Source organism: Quercus suber, unplaced genomic scaffold (assembly GCF_002906115.3).
Source record: "Quercus suber isolate HL8 unplaced genomic scaffold, Cork oak 2.0 scaffold_676, whole genome shotgun sequence".
In the NCBI taxonomy this organism is placed as follows: domain Eukaryota; kingdom Viridiplantae; phylum Streptophyta; class Magnoliopsida; order Fagales; family Fagaceae; genus Quercus; species Quercus suber.
In genome coordinates this window covers 225,992-248,934 of record NW_027070117.1, presented here as the reverse complement: position 1 = coordinate 248,934, position 22,943 = coordinate 225,992, and the positions used below count along the sequence as shown (strand labels likewise).

At 33.2% G+C, this 22,943-nt stretch overlaps 1 protein-coding gene across 1 annotated transcript; it reads right to left on the bottom strand.

Moving 5' to 3' along the window:
• Nucleotides 1–18,620: 18,620 nt before the first annotated feature.
• Nucleotides 18,621–21,861, bottom strand: LOC136064375 (uncharacterized). The gene is made up of 4 exons (XM_065766041.1): nucleotides 21,436–21,861; nucleotides 20,996–21,337; nucleotides 19,259–19,873; nucleotides 18,621–19,130 (listed from the first exon to the last, which is right to left on the bottom strand). Exons 1-4 carry the CDS (start codon nucleotides 21,859–21,861, stop codon nucleotides 18,621–18,623), a joined length of 1,893 nt encoding a protein of 630 aa, XP_065622113.1.
• Between the last annotated feature and the right edge of the window lie 1,082 nt (nucleotides 21,862–22,943).

The following is a 22,943-nucleotide window of genomic DNA, read 5'->3' as shown; positions in this document are numbered from 1 at the left end:
GTTGAGGGGTTAAATTGAAATTCAATTGCGCACGAAATGAAATTTGGGGGTTTAGGCGGGATTTGAAAATTTAATGCCACGTCATCGATCCGTGTCCTTCTATTTTATTGGCTTTGGATTTCCCTGCGTTAATCTTAAGCGTATTGTCCTCCCCTCGTTTGTGTTTTCCTTTGTGTTTCTTTCTTTCTCATTCCGGTCGGGTCAGCGATGCCTCAATTGGACTCGGGTCTTGTAACCCATTTGGCCCAATTATATTTTCTTTTATGACTCAAAAGCCCAAACATTGCTTGGTCATGGTTGATTGCAGGGAGATGAGATATTTTTTTTATGACAATGAAGTGACACATTTGACAATTTATTAAATTTATATTTGGAAATTTTAATATCTACTTTTTAATTTTTTGTCGTCTATATATATGTCTTGATCTAATGAAAATTTTTATAGAAAACATTTAATTGGTTTAAATCCACTTGATTGGTGGAAAAAACATCGTCTACATGTTCATTTAAAACAATTCTACAATTATATAAAATCAGACTTTTGCCTCATCCACTGAATGTAAGGCAACAAATGGTTGCATAACATATGGAGGTGTCTAGACTTTTCATTTGACCATAAGAGCACTAACTTTTTTTGTTTCTTTATTACGAGAATAGTTACTTCAAACAAAAGCAAAACAAATGGATCAAAATCGCAGTTAAAAGGAGGATAATAATCATAACAGGGTTCAAAAAAACTTGTACTAGTTAACAGCTGGATTCTACACCTCCTTCAAACTCACGTTTTCACACTTCTACTTGGCACAGTTGTCCCTAATTATTGTTCAATATAAAAGCATGTAAAGAATTAAAGATATAGGTAGCCAGTGCTGGTGGTCTAATTAGAAGCTATAGAGGAGCATGGATTAGTGGCTTCTCCAGAAACATTGGCCTTTACTAACTCCGTGGCAACCAAACTCTAGGACAGAAAGTATCTCATATGTTAGACGTATGAAACCTATATTTTATTGACATGTGAATTTTTATTAACTATATGACAACCGAATATTAAGACAAATAGTATTTTATGTGTCAGACGTTGATGGGACTCACATATCAGTGAGACATAGATCTCTGTTATCAATATAATCACATCGTATTGTTTTATAACTGACTTTGCTCTGCTTTGACTGACTTGGCTCACTTTTTCAATGCTCTAATTTTTTTATTGCAAAATCGAAAACCCTGCTCTAGTCTTTTGATAAGGCTTTTTTGCATCATAACCACCACGAAGGGAGCCATTGTGTAGATCTTTTGCTAAAAAAGGAATCTCTATTATCTTTTGTGTTGTGTGCTTGTATTCATCTCCTCCTTCACGTATATGCACCAACTTATAGCTGATGCTTGGGGTGTTTTATACTCTAGACTTTGTTCGATTTAGTTTTCTTTAATGCATTTCCTTTTTCACCAAAAAAAAAAAAAATTAGTTGCATCTAGCTCTCATCCACTGAATGTAAGGCAACAAATGGTTGCATAACATATGGAGGTGTCTAGACTTTTCATTTGACCATAAGAGCACTAACTTTTTTTGTTTCTTTATTACGAGAATAGTTACTTCAAACAAAAGCAAAACAAATGGATCAAAATCGCAGTTAAAAGGAGGATAATAATCATAACAGGGTTCAAAAAAACTTGTACTAGTTAACAGCTGGATTCTACACCTCCTTCAAACTCACGTTTTCACACTTCTACTTGGCACAGTTGTCCCTAATTATTGTTCAATATAAAAGCATGTAAAGAATTAAAGATATTTATAGGTAGCCAGTGCTGGTGGTCTAATTAGAAGCTATAGAGGAGCATGGATTAGTGGCTTCTCCAGAAACATTGGCCTTTACTAACTCCGTGGCAACCAAACTCTAGGACAGTAAGTATCTCATATGTTGGACGTATGAGACCTATATCTCATTGACACGTGGATTTTTATTAACTATATGACAACCGAATTTTAAGACAAACAGTATCTTATGTGTCAAACGTTGATGGGACTCACATGTCAGTGAAACATAAATCTCATGTGTCTAATGCATAAAGATTTTCCACTCTAGGGAGCTCACCCTTGCTAGGAGCCTCAACATTTAAAAGTTACTCATTAAAATAGACGCTAATTCTGTTATCAATATAATCACATCGTATTGTTTTATAACTGACTTTGCTCTGCTTTGACTGACTTGGCTCACTTTTTCAATGCTCTAATTTTTTTATTGCAAAATCGAAAACCCTGCTCTAGTCTTTTGATAAGGCTTTTTTGCATCATAACCACCACGAAGGGAGCCATTGTGTAGATCTTTTGCTAAAAAAGGAATCTCTATTATCTTTTGTGTTGTGTACTTGTATTCATCTCCTCCTTCACGTATATGCACCAACTTATAGCTGATGCTTGGGGTGTTTTATACTCTAGACTTTGTTCTATTTAGTTTTCTTTAATGCATTTCCTTTTTCACCCCAAAAAAAAAAAAAATTAGTTGCATCTAGCTCTATCCAAAAAAGAAAAACAATTGAGATGTCTAGTATCAAAGGAATTTGGTTCTGACTTTTTGATACTCAAAGCAACATGGTCATCTTTTGGTGGATTTTAAATTAACTGGTGATATATATAAGTTCAAAATGGATTTGGCTTTTAATAAATAAATAAATGGAGAAGAAGAAGAAGAGGATTTTGGTTGTGCTTGGGGTGGGTCAATGTTGGCATTAAACACAGGTTAAAGTACTAACAACTTGATGGATAGAAAGTTACCATCACAATCACGATATCACTACAACTTCTATCTCAATTTATTTTTACTGATTAAGTGTATGTTTGTTATGATTTTTTTAGTAATGTTACTTCTTCTAATATATTTCAGTATAATTTTTTAAATTATTTTTTTTCTTTTTGGCTAAAATACAAAATTTATTCTCTAAGTTTCACCATAGTTCATTTCAATCATCTAACATTGTTTTCATTCATTTCATTCCACTAGTTTTAAGTTTATTCAATTAAAGCCTCTCTGTCAATTTCTATTAAAATTATAAAATAAAAAAACTAGAAAATATTTTTTTAACCATTGATTGGTTATTTTTAATTTAAAAAATTTGAAGAAAAAAATTTTAAAATTTGAACAATTAACCGCAGAATTTAGTAACATTAGAGGACTGAATGGAATTCTAGTAAAACATAGCAGGTGAAATTTGTATTTTAGCCTTTTTTTTTTTTTTTTTTTTTCTTTCTAGGAATAGCTAATTAAATGAATGAATTTGGTTCTGACTTTTTGATACTCAAAGCAACATGGTCATCTTTTGGTGGATTTTAAATTAACTGGTGATATATATAAGTTCAAAATGGATTTGGCTTTTAATAAATAAATAAATGGAGAAGAAGAAGAAGAGGATTTTGGTTGTGCTTGGGGTGGGTCAATGTTGGCATTAAACACAGGTTAAAGTACTAACAACTTGATGGATAGAAAGTTACCATCACAATCACGATATCACTACAACTTCTATCTCAATTTATTTTTACTGATTAAGTGTATGTTTGTTATGATTTTTTTAGTAATGTTACTTCTTCCAATATATTTCAGTATAATTTTTTAAATTATTTTTTTTCTTTTTGGCTAAAATACAAAATTTATTCTCTAAGTTTCACCATAGTTCATTTCAATCATCTAACATTGTTTTCATTCATTTCATTCCATTAGTTTTAAGTTTATTCAATTAAAGCCTCTCTGTCAATTTCTATTAAAATTATAAAATAAAAAAACTAGAAAATATTTTTTTAACCATTGATTGGTTATTTTTAATTTAAAAAATTTGAAGAAAAAAATTTTAAAATTTGAACAATTAACCGCAGAATTTAGTAACATTAGAGGACTGAATGGAATTCTAGTAAAACATAGCAAGTGAAATTTGTATTTTAGCCTTTTTTTTTTTTTTTTTTCTAGGAATAGCTAATTAAATGAACCTAGCTTTTAAAAACAACTTGTCTAACTTAGTGCATTCCAATTAGACAGTTGTGAGGGGAAAAATGCCAAATCTAACATAGTGGGCCTAGAGCCCCATATGAGGATTATTGTGCGTTCGAAGAGAAGGAAATGGTAAGGGCAAGGCCCATCTGAAAGAAGGATCCCCGGAAATAAGGATGGTTGCCGTCCGAGGATACCGCCTTCCATCCGAAGAGATTATATTCCTCTGACGCGAATAGTATGGATCAACTGAACGTATAAAAGGTCAAAATGATCTTCCGAGGACTCCTCCTGATCAAGATAGGCTTTGAATATACTTTGAGACAATAAGGATGAAGAAATATCTAAAGAGAAAGCTGCTACCACCGTATTTAATACTCTACAGCAACTTTTCTGGTCGCATTTATGTGGAGAAGACCCCTAAACAATATATCCTCACCTACCGCCACTCACACAGAGTTAAAGGAGATGCTTGACATGACATATACTCAAGTAGGCTCACGGATGAGGTACAAGTGGACGATGGAGATGAGGAGAAGGGAGGTTATATAAAGGAAAGAAGCTCCTGAGAAAGGGGAAGATAGAAAAAAAGAAGGAGGAAGAAGAAAACAAAAAAACTTTATTGTAACCCTAAGATCTGTATTCACCAAATAACCAATAATATGTCTTTGCGAACACAAATTCTTTGCGTGTAAATTCATGTTGATTTATGCTTGAGGGTTGTTATTAATTGTTGTCGATTCCATAATTAATCTAGCTCTTTCACCCATTCTCTACAAAAATAATTTATGAAATTTAATTAACTTAACTAGTAAAGTTTATTGTCATTAAATAATAGATCTTTAGGTTTGAGCCTCACCTACACCGAAAATTAATTAGTGTTTTAATCTAATGGTAAATAATGATCATCATAAAGCGAATGTCATAAATTGAAATTCTAATATATTTAAATAAAACAATATATATATATATATATAACAATCAATAACCTTTTTATTTGAGAAAGAAATCAATAACTTTATTATTAAACTTTTTAAAAAAATTTAAAAAATTGATAGTTGGAGAGGGAGGATTTGAATCTTGACGTCTCCTCTAACAACATTATAAGTATCAATTGATCTACAATATTCCTGAAGATTTCAAACAAACTAAACTATTTGGGAGCAACTTGAATTTTGGCTCAATGACTCTTAAAATTTCTGAAAAACTAAAATCATCGAATTGTATATTCCTAGATGAAACAAAGGCAGAGGAAGAATGAGTGTGCCTTTGGGTTCTGCTCCCTTGTCCAACATTTGACTTATTTTGTATATTGTTTGTGGGTCCGACATCATTCTTTCCATGGACCCACATCACTGTTTGTTTTTTTGCCAACTAGCGTTAAATTTTTTTTGGCTTTTTGATTTGGGTCCCACGTGCGTTAAGTCAAGACTACGGTAATATTATTATACAAACTACTCAAGAATATCTTTGTGCATTGATTAATAATTCATTTTAAAAAAAAATTTAATGAGAAAATAATAAAAAATAATTAATATTTTGGTAATTTTTTTATTGAGATGGGTTCAAGTTACACTTAGTATAACTATACAAAAGTTACACTTTTTTTAGACTGTAAATTTCTAAAAGACCTAACGGTTAAAAAAAAATCATTAAATATGATTGCTTCTACTTTATTACTTAATTAATGCTAGCATTCTCTCTCTCTCCTTATTTATTGCTTTCCAAGAGATAGTAGTAATTTTTTTTTTTTTGAGAAATGATAGTAGTATTATTTTGTTCAACACAACTTAAACAAAAAATTTAATTTTCTGGTTGGACTGCGTTGAAGTAGCAAATAACTTTTTTTTTCTATCAAATAACTTTTTCTCATCAGATAATTTTTTTTTTTAATTCCATATATCATAAAAAAAATATAGCTATATCCAGAAAAAGCGTTTAAAGTACTTTAAACGCTGTCTAAAGTTAAATTCCATATATCAAACGCCCCCCCAATACAACATATATCAAACGCAGTCTAACCAGAAAAAGCGTTTAAAGTACACAATATAGCTGGAATTTAAACAAAAAATCTATATATTCCATTCTTTTATGATATATTCATTATATTTTCAAAGTACACAACATAGCTATCAAGTTTTCATTAATCTTCTTATTTATTTCCTTTCACTTCCTTGTTGTCAAACTCAAACACACTGTTAGAGTCAAGGATGAATCCAAAACTAAAGGACCTAAGTAGTTGTTTGGCAATTCGTGATTCCTATCTTATGATTTGGAAACACCAATTTTGGCATAGGGACCTAAACGCAGCCATAGCTGCTGATAACTTTGATAGCTATGTTGTGTACTTTAAACGTAGTCTAATAAAAGATATATGACATATGGAATTTTAACGTAGTCTAACCAGAAAAATGTTATAGATATATCAGTAGCTATGTTCTGTTTAGTGTATGATAGGATCAGACTTGTTTTGTTTTTTGTTTAAGGGCCAATTGGAAGTTTTAAAAAAAAAAATTTGATGGAACTTTTTGTTTACTGGTGTTTGGCAGCCATGGCCCACTGGCAGTGGCGGAGCCAGGAATTTAGGTCAGGGGGGCAAGATTAAAAGACAAGATTGGAAGTAAAAACTTAATCTAAAAAAAATTAATCGATATTAATAACAAAATAAGTAAACAACTATATGATAACGTAATTGTTATACAGAATCTAACATAAAATGTAAACTTAAATTTATTTTTTCACATCTAGCTTATTTTACTCAATTGCCCTTGGCGATTTTTTATATTTTGAAACCGCTGCATGATTTATTCACACTCAATAGTCTTGAATATATCTTTCTCAATATATGTGACTACGCAATCATTCATCACTGATCTCCTATTCGATTGCGTAATTGATTTTTAATTATGTTCATTACTGAAAAAGCTCTTTCAACAGTAGCTATTATAACTGGTAAGATCAATACTAAAGTCACTAATGAGTAAACCAATGGATATGAAACATTCTTTTTTATTTCTACCATCTTTTTAGCAAGCTATCCAATTCTTTTAATTGCTGAAAACTCTTCAGTAGACTGCATGTCATGGATTAATGTCTCAAGTTGGCTATCCAAGAAAGAAAATTGACACATAAAAAAAATTCTACAGGTGGCTTTGCCTAGTCTATCAAGTTTACTAAGTGGGATCTATTAATTTTATATATAGAATTGTACTAGAAGTAGAAGTCTACTATTACTAGAAAAGTTGAAAAGGTAACGTGAATTCACTCAATTGGAAATTTTTTTTTTTTTGGTCTTTTGTTTGGGGGGGGTGGGGGGGGGGCTAATTTTTTTTTTCTTTCTAGGAATAGCTAATTAAATGAACCTAGCTTTTAAAAACAACTTGTCTAACTTAGTGCATTCCAATTAGACAGTTGTGGGGAGAAAAATGTACAATCTAACATAGTGGGCCTAAAGCCCCATGTGAGAATTACTGTGCGTCCGAAGAAAAGGAAATGGTAAGGGTAAGGCCCATTTGGAAGAAGGATCCCCGGAAAGAAGGATGGTTGCCGTCCGAGGATACCGCCTTCCGTCCGAAGAGATTATATTCCTCTGACGCGAATAGTATGGATCAATTGAACGTATAAAAGGTCAAAATGATATTCCGAGGACTCCTCCTAATCAAGATAGGCTCTGAGTATACTTGGAGACGATAAGAATTAAGAAATATCTAAAGAGAAAGCTGCTACCATCGTATTTAATGCTCTGCAGCAACTTTTCTGACCGCATTTATGTGGAGAAGACCCATGAACAGTGTATCTTCACCTACCGCCACTCACACAGAGTTAAATGAGATACTTGACATGACATATACTCAAGTAGGCTCACGGATGAAGTACAAGTGAAGGATAGAGATGAGGAGAAGGGAGGTTATATAAAAGAAATAAACTCCTGAGAAAGGGGGAGATAGAAAAAAAGAAGGAGGAAGAAGAAAACAAAAAAACTTTATTGTAATCCTAAGATCTGTATTCACCAACTAACCAATAATATGCCTCTTCGGACACAAATTCTTTGCGTGTAAATTCATGTTGGTTTATGCTTGAGGGTTGTTATCAATTGTTGTCGATTCCATAATTAACCTAGCTCTTTCACTCATTCTCTACAAATTCATTGCTTTGAGCTTGGGCCACAAATCCTAACCCTACAACAGTAAAAATCAATCATTTATGAAATTTAATTAACTTAACTAGTAAAGTCTATTGTCATTAAATAATAGATCTTTAGGTTTGAGCTTCACCTACACCGAAAATTAATTAGTATTTTAATCTAATGATAAATAATGATCATCATAAAGCGAATGTCATAAATTGAAATTCTAATATATTTAAATAAAACAATATATATATATATATAAAACAATCAATAACCTTTTTATTTGAGAAAGAAATCAATAACTTTATTATTAAACTTTTTTAAAAATTTTAAAAAATTGATAGTTGGAGAGGGAGGGTTTGAATCTTGACGTCTCCTCTAACAACATTATAAGTATCAATTGATCTACAATATTCCTGAAGATTTCAAACAAACTAAACTATTTGGGAGCAACTTGAATTTTGGCTCAATGACTTAAAATTTCTGAAAAACTAAAATCATCGAATTGTATATTCCTAGATGAAACAAAGGCAGAGGAAGAATGAGTGTGCCTTTGGGTTCTGCTTCCTTGTCCAACATTTGACTTATTTTGTATATTGTTTGTGGGTCCGACATCATTCTTTGCATGGACCCACATCACTGTTTGTTTTTTTGCCAACTAGTGTTAAATTTTTGTTGGCTTTTTGATTTGGGTCCCACGTGCGTTAAGTCAAGACCACGGTAATATTATTATACAAACTACTCAAGAATATCATCGTGCATTAATTAATAATTCATTTAAAAACAAATTTTAATGAGAAAATAACAAAAAGTAATTAATATTATTCTACTTTATTATCTAATTAATGCTAGCATTCTCTCTCTCCTTATTTATTGCTTTCCAAGAGATAGTAGTAATTTTTTTTTTTTGAGAAATGATAGTAGTATTATTTTGTTCAACACAACTTAAACAAAAAATTTAATTTTTTGGTTGGACTGTGTTGAAGTAGCAAATAACTTTTTTTTCTATCAGATAACTTTTTCTCATCAGATAAATTTTTTTTTTTTTTAAATTCCATATATCATAAAAAAAATATAGTTATATCCAGAAAAAGCGTTTAAAGTACTTTAAACACAGTTTTAAACACAGTCTAAAGTTAAATTCCATATATAAAACGCCCCCCAATACAACATATATCAAACACAATCTAACCAGAAAAAGCATTTAAAGTACACAATATAGCTGGAATTTAAACAAAAAATCTATATATTCCATTCTTTTATGATATATCCATTATATTTTCAAAGTACACAACATAGCTATCAAGTTTTCATTAATCTTCTTATTTCTTTCCTTTCACTTCCTTGTTGTCAAACTCAAACATACTATTAGAGTCAAGGATGAATCCAAAACTAAAGGACCTAAGTAGTTGTTTGGCAATTCGTGATTCCTATCTTATGATTTGGAAACACCAATTTTGCCATAGGGACCTAAACGCAGCCATAGCTGCTGATAACTTTGATAGCTATGTTGTGTACTTTAAACGTAGTCTAATAAAGATATATGATATATGGAATTTTAACGTAGTCTAACCAGAAAAAAGTTATAGATATATCAGTAGCTATGTTCTGTTTAGTGTATGATAGGATCAGGACTTGTTTTGTTTTTTGTTTAAGGGCCAATTGGAAGTTTAAAAAAAAAAAAAATGATGGAACTTTTTGTTTACTGGTGTTTGGCAGCCATGGCCCACCGGGGTAGCCCCTGTGTTCAAACTCAGTTTTTTCTTTGTTTTATGTTTACACAATATTATACTTCTATCTTCACCGTAATTTTTTTAAAAAAAAAGTTATCTAACTAAAACAAAAAAAAAAAAAAAAAAAAAAAAGTTATCTGCTGCTTCAACGCAGTCTAACCAAAAAATTAGATTTTTTTTTAAGTTGTGTTGAACAAAATATTATCTCTTGGAAATCAATAAATAGAGAGAGAGAGAGAGAGAGAGAGAGAGAGAGAGAGAGAGAGAGAGAGAGAGAGAGAGAGAATGCTAGTATTAATTAGGTAATAAAGTGGAAGCAATCATATTTAATGATATATTTTTTTAACCGTTAGATTTTTTAGAAATCTATGGTCTAAAAAATGTGTAACTTTTGTAGAGTTACACCATATGTAACTTGAACCCATCTCTTTTTCATTTATCATAAAAGTGGTGTCAAAACTTTCCTAAAATGAATTGTTAACCAATGTCCTAAAAGCACTCATTAGCATGACCTATTATTATTGTGTCTTGCAACGACAATATTACTATTTGCTAGTTCCACATTTAATATATTTTTATTTATTTTTTAGCTAAACAATCAACTTATTTTATTTAGCATTATATATACTACTTTCAACAAAAAAAACTTAAATTAACTTATTTTATTTTATTTTTAACCTTTCTCTACATTGTTTTCAATAAAAAGTTAAATAAATTTATTTTATTTAGTTTTTAACTTTTATTTATACTGCTTTCAACAAAAAGTAGACCAACAGTCTGAAAAAGTTACAACTTACAAGAGCAATGGACCATGCAAAGATTTGTTGTGTGCCGGCAATGGCAAGAGTCTCTTTGCCTCATGTGGAAGCTGGGAGTTGCGGCAAAGAATTGGACATGCAAGCCCCAGCATGATCTCAACTATAGTCTTTAGTCTTTGCTGAATCGGTGAAATACTAATCAGTTGTTGAATGTTGATTGGCTTTTATGGATCACTTTATTGGACAAACAAAAAGGAATAACGAGAGGCTCTAAAAGCCGCTATATATGTCATTGGTGAACCTTATGGAGTGATATTTGGAGATTTTAATTGTCTATCAATTGCCAAAAGTCTTGTCAAATTATAATAGCTCAACTGGCACGTACTATGTTTTCAAATGAGATGTCCAAGTTTTCTACTCAATCAAAGGGACAAGACAAACAAGGTAGCCAAGCCTTGGCTAGTTCTTCTAACGCAGGCCTTATGGTGTTTATGTCAGTTGCCAACCAAGAGATTGACCAATTGCCCAAACTGTGTAGATTTGAAGCTATATGGATTAGAGACACTCAAAGCTTGGAGGAGATGGATCAAGCATGGAGAAAAGCTACTAAGGTACCCCTTTCTTTCAACTAAGCATATATACAACTCCAATCCATAGAAATTTATTTATCGAAATGGAAGAAATGAGTTTTTAGGTTGCGTAAATATTAAATATATGAGTTGATGCAAAAATTGATCGGATCCTATGCGCAGGCCGTTTTGAATCAAACTTGATGGCTGATGCTAGTTTACAGCAAGGGTAAGATGAATGGATGTTTAGACAATAGGTTATTTGGAACAAAAATTCTATGAGGAAACCAGTCACAAGAATCAGACATTGACACAACTCACACAAGGTTATTCCATCTCTCAATTGTAATTAAAAAAAAAAAAAAAAGAGGAAATTATATTGGCTTCATTAAGAACAATCAAGTTGAATGGGCGAGGACATGAAAGGTATCACCGTATCAGAGAGTCCGTAATTTATTAATTAGTGCAAGGAGTTGTACAACACAAAGAACCCCAGCTTCACAAACAGCCTAAAAGACCTTATCCAACTGTGTATTTGAAAAGGACAAGTTATCTCTTTGCCTCTGTGTAGAAGCCCTTCCAATGAAGAAATTAAGGTTTGTGCTCAATGAAATGGAACCTTCTAAAATTTGTGGGCGAGACGGCATGCCTAAAGTGTTCCACAAGCACTATTAGTCTATAGTGGGTGTAACGACTTGAGAAAAAGTATTAACCACATCTGCGCTGTATGCTAAAATAACTAGTTAAATTGCAATTGAAGCTTATCATCATCACTTATAAACCCAAAATCCACCAATAAACACCTGATGTAAGACTCAACACATGCCCGCATAACATACACTCTATCAACACTCCATTCTATTTTGGCCTATACCCAAGGTTTCCGGTCCTAATGACAAAGAAAGCCTCAATCATTGCCAAAATGATCAGCATCGTGTGTTAAAGCCCGATAGATAACCCCAAAAAGGCCTACTCCCACTTTTAAAACCATTTAGTAACTCCTAGCAAGTACCTCACATGGATTAAGTGTAAGCTTAACCATGTATTTATAAGCTCTTAGACACTCTCCCCTTACAAGCCGGTTTTCAATGGTGAGTTCTACTCATGGGTTTGTAACATTTGGTATCAGAGCCAATTACTACCCTAAGTAGTTAGGTGTGGCTCATGAAGTATGGGATCAAATGAGTTGTGGCTTTGTGGTAGGATCCCAGAAGGGGGACCAAGAGGCTAGATTAAAATTACTGAAAGGTAAGTGGACCCGCCAAAAAAGAGAAAGGGCTACCACTGGGTCAATGTCGCTAGAGTGACCCATTGTGGACGTTGGCTGTGATGCGTAGTAATATGTTATGATCCTAGTATCCCACATTGATTAAGTGTAAGCTTAACAAAGTGTTTATAAGCTCTTGAGCACCCTCCCCTTGCAAGCTAGTTTTCAAGGGTGAGTTCTACCCTTACAAGGAATTAAGGCAACAAGTACTAGCTTGCAAGATGCTTCCCAATTCCTCAAGAAACCTACTAAGAAAGGTCTACTTGTTCACATAGCAGTGTAGTCTGCTAAAATTGATCAGAACCAATGCCCAGCTGCTATTGAGTATTTGTTGAAAGAGTTTGATGGGGTATTTGCTACGCCAGCAGGTCTACCACCTCTAAGGGGTCATGAACACCAAACTAATCTCAAGGAGGGCACCCAACCAGTCTGCCAAAGACCATATAAGTATCCCTATTACCAAAAAATTGAAATTGAAAAAATAGTAAAAGAATTATTGGAGGTGGGGTCTATTAGGAATAGCCAAAGTCCTTTTGCTACCCCTGTCCTCTTAGTAAGAAAAGTAGAACGTTCTTGGTGAATGTGTGTTGATTATAGGGCCTTGAATCAGGCTATAATTAAAGATAAATACCCAATCTCTGTCATTGATGAACTTTTAGATGAATGCATGGAGCTAGCCTTTTTTCTAAACTTGATCTATGATCAAGTTATCACCAAATTAGACAGAAATAACATGATATCCCTAAAATTGCTTTTAGAACCCATGAAGGACATTATGAATTCCTTGTAATGCCATTTGGTTCGACCAATGCCCCTTCCATATTTTAGTCCTTGATGAATGAGGTTTTAAAATGTTATTTAAGGAAGTTTTTGTTAGTATTTTTTGATGATATTTTGGTTTATAGTCAATCCTTGTCTGACCATGTTGAGCACTTGAGGATTGTATTGGCTTTGCTAGCTACGCATCAATTGTCTGCAAAAAAATCCTTGTGCATGTTTGCTTGTAAGGAAGTGGAGTATCTATGCCATATTATCTTAAGGGAGGGTGTTAAAACTGACCCTAGAAAGACAGCAACAGTGGCTTATACCTAAATATATTAAGGCTTTGAAGGGCTTCCTTGGTCTAACTAGCTACTATAGAAAATTTGTCAAAGGGTACAGTCAAATAGCAGCTCCTTTAACTGCTTTGTTGGAGAAGAATTCATTTTCATGGACTGACAAGGCTGAACAAATCTTCAATAATCTCAAGTTAGCTATTTCCAATACTCCAATGTTGCCTTTACCAGATTTTCCTCAAACCTTCACAGGGGAACGAGATGCCTTTGGTCTTAGGTTGGGTGCTATCTTAATGCAAAATATTAGGCTCATTGTTTTTCATAGACAAGCTTTAATGGGAAAGGCTTTTACTCTCTCCACTTATGAAAAGGAACTCCTTGCTTTGGTGAAAGCTATCAAAATATGGAGGCCATATTTGGTGGGAAGTCCCTTTCTTATCAAGACTGATCAAGAAAGTCTCAAGTTCTTGTTGGATCAGAGGGTTGGCTCTCCAGCTCGACGGAAATGGATTTCCAAGCTTATAGGGTATGCTTTCATAGTTGAATACAAGAAGGGTAAGGACAACTAGGTAGCTGATGCATTGTCCATGAAGGAGGGTAAGGAGGGTGCTTCCTCTAGTGCTTGTACTTTATACATAATCTCTTTTCTCACTCCTACTTGGATTGGTGAACTTAAGGATAGTTATGAGTTTGATCTTAACTTATACCAACAACTTCAAGCTTTTCAAACTAGGGGGGGGGCCCCCTTAAGGGTTTCCCAAGTGTGACGTCTTACCTGAGAATTTATACAAGGGTCGAATTTATTTGGGGCTTAATAGCCATCTTAAATCTTTTGTCTTGCACTATGTGCAAAACAATCCTTTAGGAGGACATTCAGGCTATTTGAAGACCTTGCACAGAATTCAGCAAGATTTCCACTGGCCTAGATTAAGTGTATATTTGGGAACAACTTAAAAAATAGCTAAAAGAGTATAGTGGGACTCATGAATAGTACCAAAAAGTGAAATGAGACTCATGAATAGTAAAAAAAATAAGCTGAATAATAAAATAAGCTGGCTTTTTAAGCCAATGCCAATCACACATTAAGGAAGGACTTAAGGCAGCATATCAGAGAGTGTGACACTTGTCAGATAGTGAAGTATGAGACTTGTAAACTAGCTGGGTTACTTCAACCTTTGCCTATTCCTTCTACACCTTGGCCAAATGTAAATATGGACTTTATTGAGAGTCTTCCTAAATCCCACTTGAATAATGTGGTTTTGGTAGTTGTAGATATGTTGACCAAATATGTTCATTTCATTCCTTTAGCACATCCTTACATAGCTTCTAAGGTGCTAGAATTGTATGTGAAAAAGGTTCTCAAGTTACATGGAATGCCAATTTCTATTGTAAGCGACAAGGATCCTACTTTCACTTCACAACTCTGGAAGGAATTAATGTAGTTGCAAGGAATAGAACTAGCCATGTCTTCAGCCTATCATCCACAGACATATGGGCAAACTAAAATGGTGAACAAGAGCTTGAAGCAATACCGGAGGACATTTGCAACTGATAAACTTACTACTTGGGTTGATTGGTGTAAAATGTACTCCCCCCTAGATCGAGGGTTTTACATGGAGTTGCCACTTATTTAATTTAAAAGGGAAAATAAGAAAACTTTCAATAAAAAATAATACCTCTTTTGTATTAATGTATATTGCAATTTACATCAAATTTGTAACAAAAATTTACAATGCTTTCTTGTCCTAGATACAATCTAAGAAAAGTAAATTACATTGCTTTGTCTCCTAGTTACAATCTAAAAAATGTAAAATTACAAGAGCATAGTCTATAACCCTTGATCTTGGTTCGGAGGCTAATTTATGAGATGGGAAGGGATTAAGCACCCATTTCGTCCAGTAAAACCGGTCTCCTAGGTTAAGGTGGCCAATGTCATGTCATGTCAAACAAATACAAACAATATGTCATATAAACATGGTAATTTGTAGGAATTGTAAACAAATATGTGTTAAGAGAATCAGACATAAAAAAGACACAAAAAAATAAAACTTGTTAGATAACAATTTTAATGTAAAGAAAACATTAAAGTAATGGTATGTTCATCCAAGAAATCAATGTAAGCAAAGAATTCCTAGCCTAGACATGTTTATCTAAGCATGTGAGAAAAAGAAAACAATGTTGTCATGTTATTTGTTATCAACATAATTGCAAAGATAACCAAATAAAAATAAAACATTTGAGCATATTTGATCATCTAAACAATTATGAAAATAAGTAAAGGAAAATCCCTAGACATGTTTATCTAGAGAAACTCAAAATACTTAGACATGTTCGTTCAAGCATTTTTTTTTTTTTTTAAAAAAGTAAACAATTACCTAGACATGTTCATCTAAGTATTGAAGAGAAAGTTGTGTTTTAGCCTAGAAGTGCTCATCTAAGCATTCAAGAGAAAAATTGTGTATTAGCCTAGAAATGTTCATCTAAGCATGTAAAAAGAATAACAATGAGACATATAGGCATGTTCATCCAAGCTTATCGTTAAAGAAACAAATAATGACTTGTTAAACATTTATTCAAGCATGTGTAGAAAGTTAAGAATATAATTAACTACTTACCAGCATAGAACATAAATTAAAAAAGGGGAAGTGATCACTTAAAGGGCTAGGGAGAAAGCAAGGAATTACTAAACTACAACCAAAGTAGGAACAATGGTTGCACAACAGCTTTTCTTTTCTGCTTTCTCACTAGCTCTCTAGAGGAAATTCGGGGTCTAGAGAATGACAGAGGTCTTCTCTATTTATAGGAGAAGGGATGGCTTAGCTTTAAAGCTAAGCTTTTAGCTTTCTTCTGAAGCTAAGGAGGGAGATAGCCTGTTTAAATGAGCTGGGACGGATTTGGTGTTGATCCCCTTTTGAATTTTGAAAGGAAGTTGAAGATGATGCTGCACCTGCTTCGTATTTTGGCTCTAACTTTCCGCTCAAAATTCCAATCGATTCAAGATTGGTGTTTTTTGAAAGGAAATTCAATTATCTACAACTTTTTCAGATATAGATAAAACCAAATTCCAACGTTTTCCATACCAAAAATGCATTTCAAATTGCTGCTGAAAAAAGTAACGTCTTTTGAGCATTTTTGAAAATTTTCACAGGATGTATCTGTTTCTCTATCCACTTTATTATTCAAAAAAACTTTCTTCTGGAACTAAGAGCACTCTCATCAGGTCTCTCATAAAAAATGCCATTTTGACACACCAAAAACCTACTTTATCATTTTAGCACATCATTTTACAACATACCATTTATCAGGTGTTCTATTTTTTTACAACTTCATTTAAATATTATTTCTTAACTCTTTTTTATTCTTTTTTTATTATTTGTTCCTAACAGCCATGCTCTTGTTCTAACGGTAACATTCTTGTTCAAATATTCTTGTTCTAATCAACGGTAACATTTTCATCAGCTCCTATTCAACTGTTATATTTTTTTAAATCCATATTTTCCATTTAACATTTTAATAAAAATAAAAATAAAAATAAAAACTTAGAACCTGTCACCTTAAAAAAAAAAAAAAAACTCAACCTGTTACATTCAAATAAAAAAAAAAACTCAACCTGTTACGTTCAAATAAAAATAAAAATAAAAACCTGTCAAGACTCATATTAAAAATACTCCTCCCATTCAACTGTCATATTTTTTTTTTAAATCCATATTTTCCATTTAGCATTTTTTTAAAAAATAAAAATAAAAACTTAGAACCTGTCACCTTAAAAAAAAAAAAAAAAAAAAAAAAAAAAGAACTCAAAACCTGATCCGTTCACATAAAAAAAATAAAAAAAATAAAAAAACCTCAACCTGTTACGTTCAAATAAAAAAAATAAAAAAACACATATCCAATAACAAAAAAAAAACCTGTCAAGACTCATATTAAAAGGCAAAAACATATCCAATAACATAACCTGTCAACCTGAATTAACACATATCCAATAACATCAACTCAAATTTATCCAATAACAAAAAAAAAAAACCTGTCAAGACTCATATTAAAAGGCAAAAACATATCCAATAACATAACCTGTCAACCTGAATTAACACATATCCAATAACATCAACTCAAATTTACACACATAGTTGGCTTAAATGGTACTCCTTGATCACAGATGGTCAGATAACAGACATACTTGAATTAATAGAGAAATTTGGCACTCCATTCACATCATTCCTTTTACAATTACATGGTGATACCTTTCCAACTCTATGATTTAAAAATGAAACGCAAATTTTCTCTTCCTTTTACAATTACAATAGCAGGAAAATGTGCAGACAAAGCAAAGGAAGGGGGAAAAAATTAATAACCAAGAATATAGTCTCTATTTGAGCTACTATTAGATTATGAGTTCCAATACACAATCGGCAAAGAATTAAGTCTAATAATCATAATCAGCCTGCAGACATCTTATTTGAGCTACTATCAGATGATGAGTTCCAATACACAATTCAAGCAAGATTTATCAAGCTGGTACAGATAGAGTTTAGTTTCTACTTTGACTTGAATATCTCTCTCAAATTTGGTTGTTTATGCAATGCCCTTTGAGGAGGCCCAGGGCTCAAAGTCAAACACAAGTATTTTATGCAACATAATTCCAAGTTTCAAATCATTGTATACACTACTTTGGTAACATACTGCAAAAGTTTAAAAATTTTAATATTTATTAGAGGAAATTGGTATATAGATTCATTGAAGAACTACAAATCTGGAACCAGGAGTCTGAAAGCAGCCAAGTAAGAGAGCACATACGAAAAGAATATACTAACACAACACAAATGGTACTTAAATAACATCAACCTGTCAAATTTAGACAAACAGACATACTTAAAATAACATCAACCTATCAAATTTACACACATACTTGAATTAAACAGAGTCGAGCTTGCCACTTCCTTGATCACATATGGTACTTAAATTTAAGACAACACAACAATTGGCTAGTACTTAAACTTAACACAACGAAACAACATAGCCAATGAGTTTTAATGGCAGCCACATAAACAAAATGAAACAAATAAACCAAATCAAAAGTTTTAATAGCAACTCCATAAAAAGAAGATGAGAGAAATAAACAAAACCAAAAGTTTTCACAACTCTCCTCGTAATTGCCATAAATGTTCAACGAGATTATGTTGGAGTTGAGAATGAACTTCTTTATCCATAATGCGTTGATGAACTTGAATGAACTCCGAAAATTCATTTGTCGGCTCACGTGACATTGGTGTACATGAAATCTCATCAATTTGCTCATAATCAAAGTCCACTGCTGCAGCTTCATCTCGCTCATCTTCAATAATCATGTTATGAAGAATTATGCATGCTTTCATAATGTCTTGTAGTGTTTTATGATAAAAAAACCGTGCAGGTCCACGTACAATTGCAAATCGTGCTTGAAGCACTCCAAATGCACGCTCTACATCCTTCCTATATGCCTCCTGAGCTTTTGCAAATAATTTTTTTTTGTCTCCTAGTGGAGATGGGATTGTCTTCACAAATGTTGACCATTTCGGATATATGCCATCGGCAAGATAGTATCCCATTGTGTAATCCTGACCATTGATTGAGTAATTAACTGCAGGAGCACGTCCTTGTGCAAGCTCAGAAATAAATGAGACCGCTCCAACACGTTAATATCATTATTGGACCTAGGTAGTCCAAAAAACGAGTGCCATATCCAAAGATCATATGAAGCCACTGCTTCCAAAATAATAGTTGGCTGGCGAACATGACCACAATACATCCCTTTCCATGCAGTTGGACAATTTTTCCATTTCCAATGCATGCAATCAATACTTCCCAACATGCCTGGAAATCCACGGTTTTGACCATGGGCTAACAATCTAGCGATGTCTTCATTGTTTGGTGACCTCAAGTATTGCTCTGAGAAAATAGCAACCACTGCTGTAACAAATTTTTTCAGACTCATCATTGCAGTGCTTTCAGCTATTCTCACATATTCATCCAAAAAATCAGCTGTTACTCCATATGCAAGCATCCTAAGTGCAGCGGTCATCTTTTGAAGAGGAGATAAACCAAGCTTTTTGGCATTATTTCTTTTTTGAATAAAGTAAGGTTCGTGAGCCTCTACCTTAGATAGGATTTGGAGAAAAAGAGAACGTCTCATTCGAAATCTCCTTCGAAATACTTTGGGAGGATATACAGGTTCTTCAGCAAAGTAATCATCATAAAGCCGTTTATGGCCTGCCAAATGATTACGGTCGATATATCGACGACGCTTACGTTGTGATGTCTCACCCATGAGAAGTTTTATAATTATCTCATCTTCATCAGAGTCATCATCAAGCAATTCACGAAAAAAAGAACGACCCATGGAGATAAACTAAAGGAAAACATTGGAAAACAATTATCAATATAGATGCAAGAAGCATAATATGAAATGAAATTGATAACTTTAAAAGAAGGTTTGATCATTATGTAAAGAATATAATTTTCTTTAAATACAAACATGGCCTAAGATGAGATCCTCTCCTATCTTCTTCTAGCACTTAAGAATTGTAAACCAATGGATACATTTTAGAAACAATTAGAAGAGCCCAACAGCCAAGACAAGCATAAAAACTATAAGAAAATATAACCAAATCAGCACCAATAGCACAGCAGCATCCATAGCACAGCACAACACCAATATTAAGCATGACAGTAACATAAATTCTATAGTAATATAAAATCAAACAACGAAAATATACGACATTTTATATAAGCTAAAATGTTAGGATTACTTAATAGTGCTTGGTTTGATGAGATTGAAATTAGTTGTAGTACAAGAAACAATGTCACCTTTTGTTTGTCTTGTTATCATTTCAAGTTGACACTTGACGTTGGAAAAACCCAGCAAGTGAAATTTTGCAATTCCTCTTACTCACACAATAGCACAAGACATATCAAACCCATGTCACACAATGGCACTAGATGACATGGGTTTGATACACTCCAAAACATAAAAGTAGCCGAAAAATTAAAATAACAGGGGATCCCACCCTATTCTTTATATATTGAGAAGAAAAATAAAAGAAGAAAAGAGAAATGATATTTTATAATATTTATATAATGTACATGAATATGACACAATGCCTTGATGAGGGCAGAGGAATAATGGGGTTTCCCTCAAATTCATATTAAGGCCTACAATCACAAAATACATATTATAAGGCCTACAATTAGCTTCATCCAAAAAATGCCACAAAATACATATCAAGGCCTACAATAAGTTCCTACAAAAAAAAAAGGCCTACAATAAGTTCCTACCAAACAAAAAGGCCTACAATAAGTTCCTACCAAAAAAAAGGCCTACAATAAGTTCTCAACCCAACGAACAACTTGATCTTTGTTTTGCAAGGATTTCCTTTTTGAGTCCATCATAAAAAGTTCTTTGGTCTTCATTCATGCCACTTGTGTCTAGCATCATAATTCTTTCATTCTCTTTCAACTCTTTCAAGCGAACCTTTTCCGCTTTGATACGCACTCTCTCTTTTTCTTGTGCATAAGATTCTTCAAGCATTTTCATTTTCTTTTTCAAATATTCCGCTGCAACATCTTTTCCATCATCTTTTCTCTTTCGATTAGCCTTTTCAGCTTTTCTACCTATTGGCCTCTCGAAATCCATAGTGTCACCAACCCCCCCTCCTTGATCTATTGAATCTGGAGTCTGAGGCATTTCTTTGCTTGAATCTTCCCTAGGCATAGTAGATGCCCACTTGGGAAAATCTTTCAACATTAGCCAACAATGTTCATATAGAAAATGGGTACCGTATAATTCTTTAAACAATTCCCTTGCTTTCTTAATCTAAAAAAAATTAAATAAATATAACATAATTAGTTTCTTCAAACATTTCATTTGTGTTGTAAATCTAAAAAAATTAAAGAACATTGCAAAATTTATACCTTCATTTCAGCAGTGGTTCCACTTTCATTCTTTGCTTCAACTTTAGCTAAGGCACCACAAAATTTAACTGTTTCCCTATTAATCATTCCCCATCGACTTGTTAGAGATGAAATACTACGTGTAGAGTCAGTTTTGTGGTCCTTGAAGTATTTTGCAACTTTACCGTAAAATGTTGTTTTATGTTGCTCATTACCATGCACAGGATCGACACTGGTATTGAGCCATGCTGCTACAAGCAGCTTGTCTTCCTCATGATTAAAGGCAACACCACGTGCTGATTTTTTCTTAGAAGTGGCAACTTCATCATCTAGTGGAGAATCTTGGACTAACAGAGGACTATTTTCAGATAAACCGAAAAGTTCATCCTCACCATTAATATTCCCCCGTAAGACATCAGTGAACGATGAATACTGTCTTGAGTCCATGCTGTGATTAAATGTTAGTTAGTTAGTTGTTTAGGCCGTTATAGCTGTTAATTTCAGTTTTGCTCTTATCTTTGTGTATATAAACAGAGACTGTATTCTTCTTTGCTAAGTTAATAAGATTTTTCATTCACAATCTTTGATAGAACTAACTTAATTAATAACTAATTATAAAAACCCAACTGATCTGCAACTAATCTGAAAATGAACTAAACTAATGCTAATCTTATAGAAGATGAGCAAGAGTTGCTGTGGTGAGCAGGAGATAGATGCGGCTGTGAGCTGAACAGCTGCTGAGTATCTCTGCTATCGGCTATCGGTATGTAAGCTCCACTTTGGTGGTGCTCTAGTAGTGCCTTTAATTTGTTCTATTGGATGAGGGTTTAATTAATGTGGGTAAATCAATTATTTGGCAGGACATCAATGCATGTTAAATATTTTGATTAACTAGTCCTAAACAGATCAGAACCAAGATTTCGATTAGGGCCTGAAGTATGAACAAAAAATAAATTCATGAAAATTCAAAATAACATCAATTTAGTATAACAAACTATGAGCAAACGAAAAGACAAAAAATGATTGTTTCTTAACACAGCACACAGCACATAACACAGCACAGAGCACATTGTCTATACAAGAAGTAGATATGGTCCACTACCTTATTGTAAATGTTACAACAACATAGAGTTGCAGACTATATATCTATATTCATGCACAGCTAAACTATGCAATCCCCAAAGTTCACAACGGCCAAACGAAAGAAAGTCTTTGAAATATGCAAACAAGAGGAAAAACAAAAGCAACAACAAACAACAAATCTGCCTGTACGGCGATACCCAGCCCTTTTATTTTTTTCTCTAATAAATACCAAAATACCAAGAATAGAAGTAGCACCGAAATACCGAAAATCACAGAGAAGATGGAGAACTGACCTGTACAGCGATACCCAGATGAACTTCCGATCAGCGATACCCAGATGAACTTCCGATCAGCGATACCCAGATGAACTTCGATTGGAGAATCGGCGATACCGAGATGAACTTCCGATTGGCGATACCGAGCTTGAACTGCGAATCGGCGACTCT

Bases quoted from the DNA above. Each gene is read 5' to 3' on its own strand.
- LOC136064375 (XM_065766041.1), bottom strand. From the start codon at position 21,861: ATGGACTCAAGACAGTATTCATCGTTCACTGATGTCTTACGGGGGAAT. The intron at 19,874-20,995 runs GTTCGCTTGAAA...GTTTTCCTTTAG, and splicing joins TGCGTATCAAAGCGGAAAAG to TTTATCTCCATGGGTCGTTC. The intron at 19,131-19,258 runs GTTCGCCAGCCA...TTTATTTCTGAG, and splicing joins AAGGGATGTATTGTGGTCAT to CTTGCACAAGGACGTGCTCC.